The following is a 2,606-nucleotide window of genomic DNA, read 5'->3' on the forward strand; positions in this document are numbered from 1 at the left end:
GGGTGCAGTCCCTCAGGAGCAGACGGCTCCAGCGTGGGTCCCCATGGGGTCACCAGCCCGGCCAGCAAACCTGCCCCAGCCTGGGCTCCTCTCCCCATGGGGCCACAGCCCCTGCCAGGAGCCTGCTCCAGCACGGGCTTCCCATGGGTCACAGCCTCCTTTGGTCACATCCCCCTGCTCTGGCGTGGGGTCCTCCCTGGGCTGCAGATGGGGATCTGCTCCCCCGTGGGCCTCCCTGGGCTGCAGGGGCACAGCCTGCCCCACCAGGGGCTGCCCCAGGGGCTGCAGGGGGATCTCTGCTCCGGCGCCTGGAGCACCTCCTGCGGCACTGACCTGGGGGGCTGCAGGGCTGCTCCTCTCTCTCCTCTCTCCCACTACTGTCCCAGGCAGGTCTTTTTCCATCTTAAATATGTTATCGTAGAGGTGCTACCACCATCACTGATGGGCTCGGCCTTGGCCAGCCGCAGACACGGGGAAAACTTCTGGCAGCTTCTGACAGAAGCCACCCCTGTAGCCCCCCGCCACCAAAACCTTGCCACACCAACCCAATACACAGACGTAACAGCACGACTTTGTTTTGCTTCCCTCAACCTGAAGAGCGTTACAAGAATCGTCCTTTTTGCAGGCACGGGGATGGCCTTGGAGCCAAGGGCTGGCTCCGGCTGTGCACTTAGGGTGGCTGGGGACAGCTTCCACCACGGACCCAGGCCTACAAAGTTATGGGGACGCAACTGATTGCCATGGCAGACCGGGAATACGACTGGCGCTAAGAGCCTGTTCCATGCGGGTCCTCTCGGGAGGGCTGTGTTTCCCTACGCTGTCACCCTGCCGCAGTTACCTCCCGCATCTAATTGGTTCCAGAAGATGCTGGTGTGTTTGTGTGTGTTGAGATGTTCAATTACGGCTGTTGGTTTGACCTTCCTTCGCTAGCTGGGGGTGTTTGAGGAGGGCTTTCTATGCAGTGTCTCCCTTCTCGGTCTCCAAAGGACTTGAACTGCTCGTGTTCTACCTCTGCCTTATTTTTGCTGTCATTCGTTACAGCGTGGTGAAGATCCTGCTCGCAGCTAATGCAGATCCAAACCTCGGAGATGATTTCAGCAGCGTGTATGAGACTGCCAAGGAAAAAGGCCTCCATTCTTTGGAAGGTAATATTGATTGTGTGCAGCTACCTGCATTTGCTTCTCGGGTCCCAAAATTGTGTTTCCTGGCTTTGAAGGGGAAATTTGACCTCGTTTGGGTTTGGTTTTTTTTTAAGAGCTAGCTTCAGCTTCCATTTATATGCAGAGTAACTGATGGTACATGGGTGAGAGCAGGTCTGAAGGTGAGAGAAAACAGGACGTAGATGTCTATGAGCCTCCTTCGCCATCCTAGAGACAAGCTCTTTTTACATAGCCGGAACACAATGCGAAGTTGTAGCTAGGAGCCTCATCCCATCGGCTCGCATGCAGGAGAAGGGTCCAAGGCAGCGTATTCCCCCAGTAGCCTCACTCGAGAGCTTGCCAGTAGGTGTAAGATGAAGAAAGACTTGTCCAGTTGAAACAAAGCTGAGAGATGTAACTGGTTGCAATTAGTGCTGCTGGTTCTCCGGCAGGCGTTAATGCTGTCAGCTGTCAGCCCTCCCAGGCTTTGCGTGAGAACGAGGACATTTTCTGCAGTGTCATTTCATAGAATCACGGAATCATTTGGGCTGGAAAAGCCCTTTAAGCTCCCCCAGCCCAACCGTTCCCCTACCCCTGCCATCCCACCCCCAAACCCTGGCCCTCAGCACCGCCTCTGCCCGGCTGTTAAATCCCCCCAGGGCTGGGGACTCGACCCCTTCCCTGGGCAGCCCCTTCCAGGGCTTGTTATGATTTTTCTTGGCCGATGTCTCAAGTTCCAGTCTCGCCCTAACGTTATCCTCATTGCTGGGATGTTGCTGGAGACTTAGAGTCACGGAATGGGTTGGGTGGGAAGGGACCTTTAAAGATCCCTGAGCAGGGACATCTTCAACGGGATCAGACCTGCTCTGGTTATTCAGACCATTTTACGTTTCCCAGGCTGTTTCTACTTCTTTTCATAGAATCATAGAATCACAGAATGGTTTGGGTGGGAAGGGACCCCTAGAGGTCACCCAGCCCAACCCCCCTGCAGGAGCAGGGACACCTTGAACCACATCAGGTTGCTCACAGCCCCGGCCAACCTGGCCTGGAATGTTCCCACCTCACATTAACGCACCCTCTCTGGGCAACCCCTGCCAGGGTTTCACCACCCTCACTGGAAAAAATTTCTGCCTTATATCTAGTCTAAACCTCCCCTGGTTTAGTTTAAAACCATTATCCCTTGTCCTAACAAGGACAAGGGTTTTTTATTTTTGACGATAAACAGTGGTTAAATTTTCCTGGGTTTGTGATTTATCGATGGAATTGCAGAGGCGAAATGTCTGGATTCTCGGTGCCCAGCTGGCATCTCGAGGGTGCCCTGGTCCCCAGGCTTGCAGCTCCTGGGCTGGCAGGGCAATGCTGGCAGGACTTCACCCCGCTAAAATGTCCCCGGCTGCTGCCTTCCCCCTTCCAGAAGCCTCTTCCCCACTGGAGCGCTGCCGCTGAGCTGGCGGCCTCGGGTCTGAG

General features: G+C 55.4%; 1 protein-coding gene across 1 annotated transcript in view; it reads left to right on the plus strand.

Annotated features, from left to right (window-relative positions):
• The window catches only part of LOC118453038 (caseinolytic peptidase B protein homolog), a gene marked incomplete at both ends in the record, with an annotated part of 75,170 nt that overhangs the window by 29,353 nt on the left and 43,211 nt on the right, over nucleotides 1-2,606 (plus strand). The window contains one exon of the mRNA XM_035901540.1: nucleotides 1,042-1,145. Within this exon, the coding sequence (XP_035757433.1) occupies nucleotides 1,042-1,145 (104 nt within the window). The remainder of the gene's footprint in view (nucleotides 1-1,041; nucleotides 1,146-2,606) is intronic.

The sequence above is a fragment of the Egretta garzetta genome, unplaced genomic scaffold (assembly GCF_000687185.1).
Source record: "Egretta garzetta isolate BGI_Z169 unplaced genomic scaffold, ASM68718v1 scaffold791, whole genome shotgun sequence".
NCBI classification, from domain to species: domain Eukaryota; kingdom Metazoa; phylum Chordata; class Aves; order Pelecaniformes; family Ardeidae; genus Egretta; species Egretta garzetta.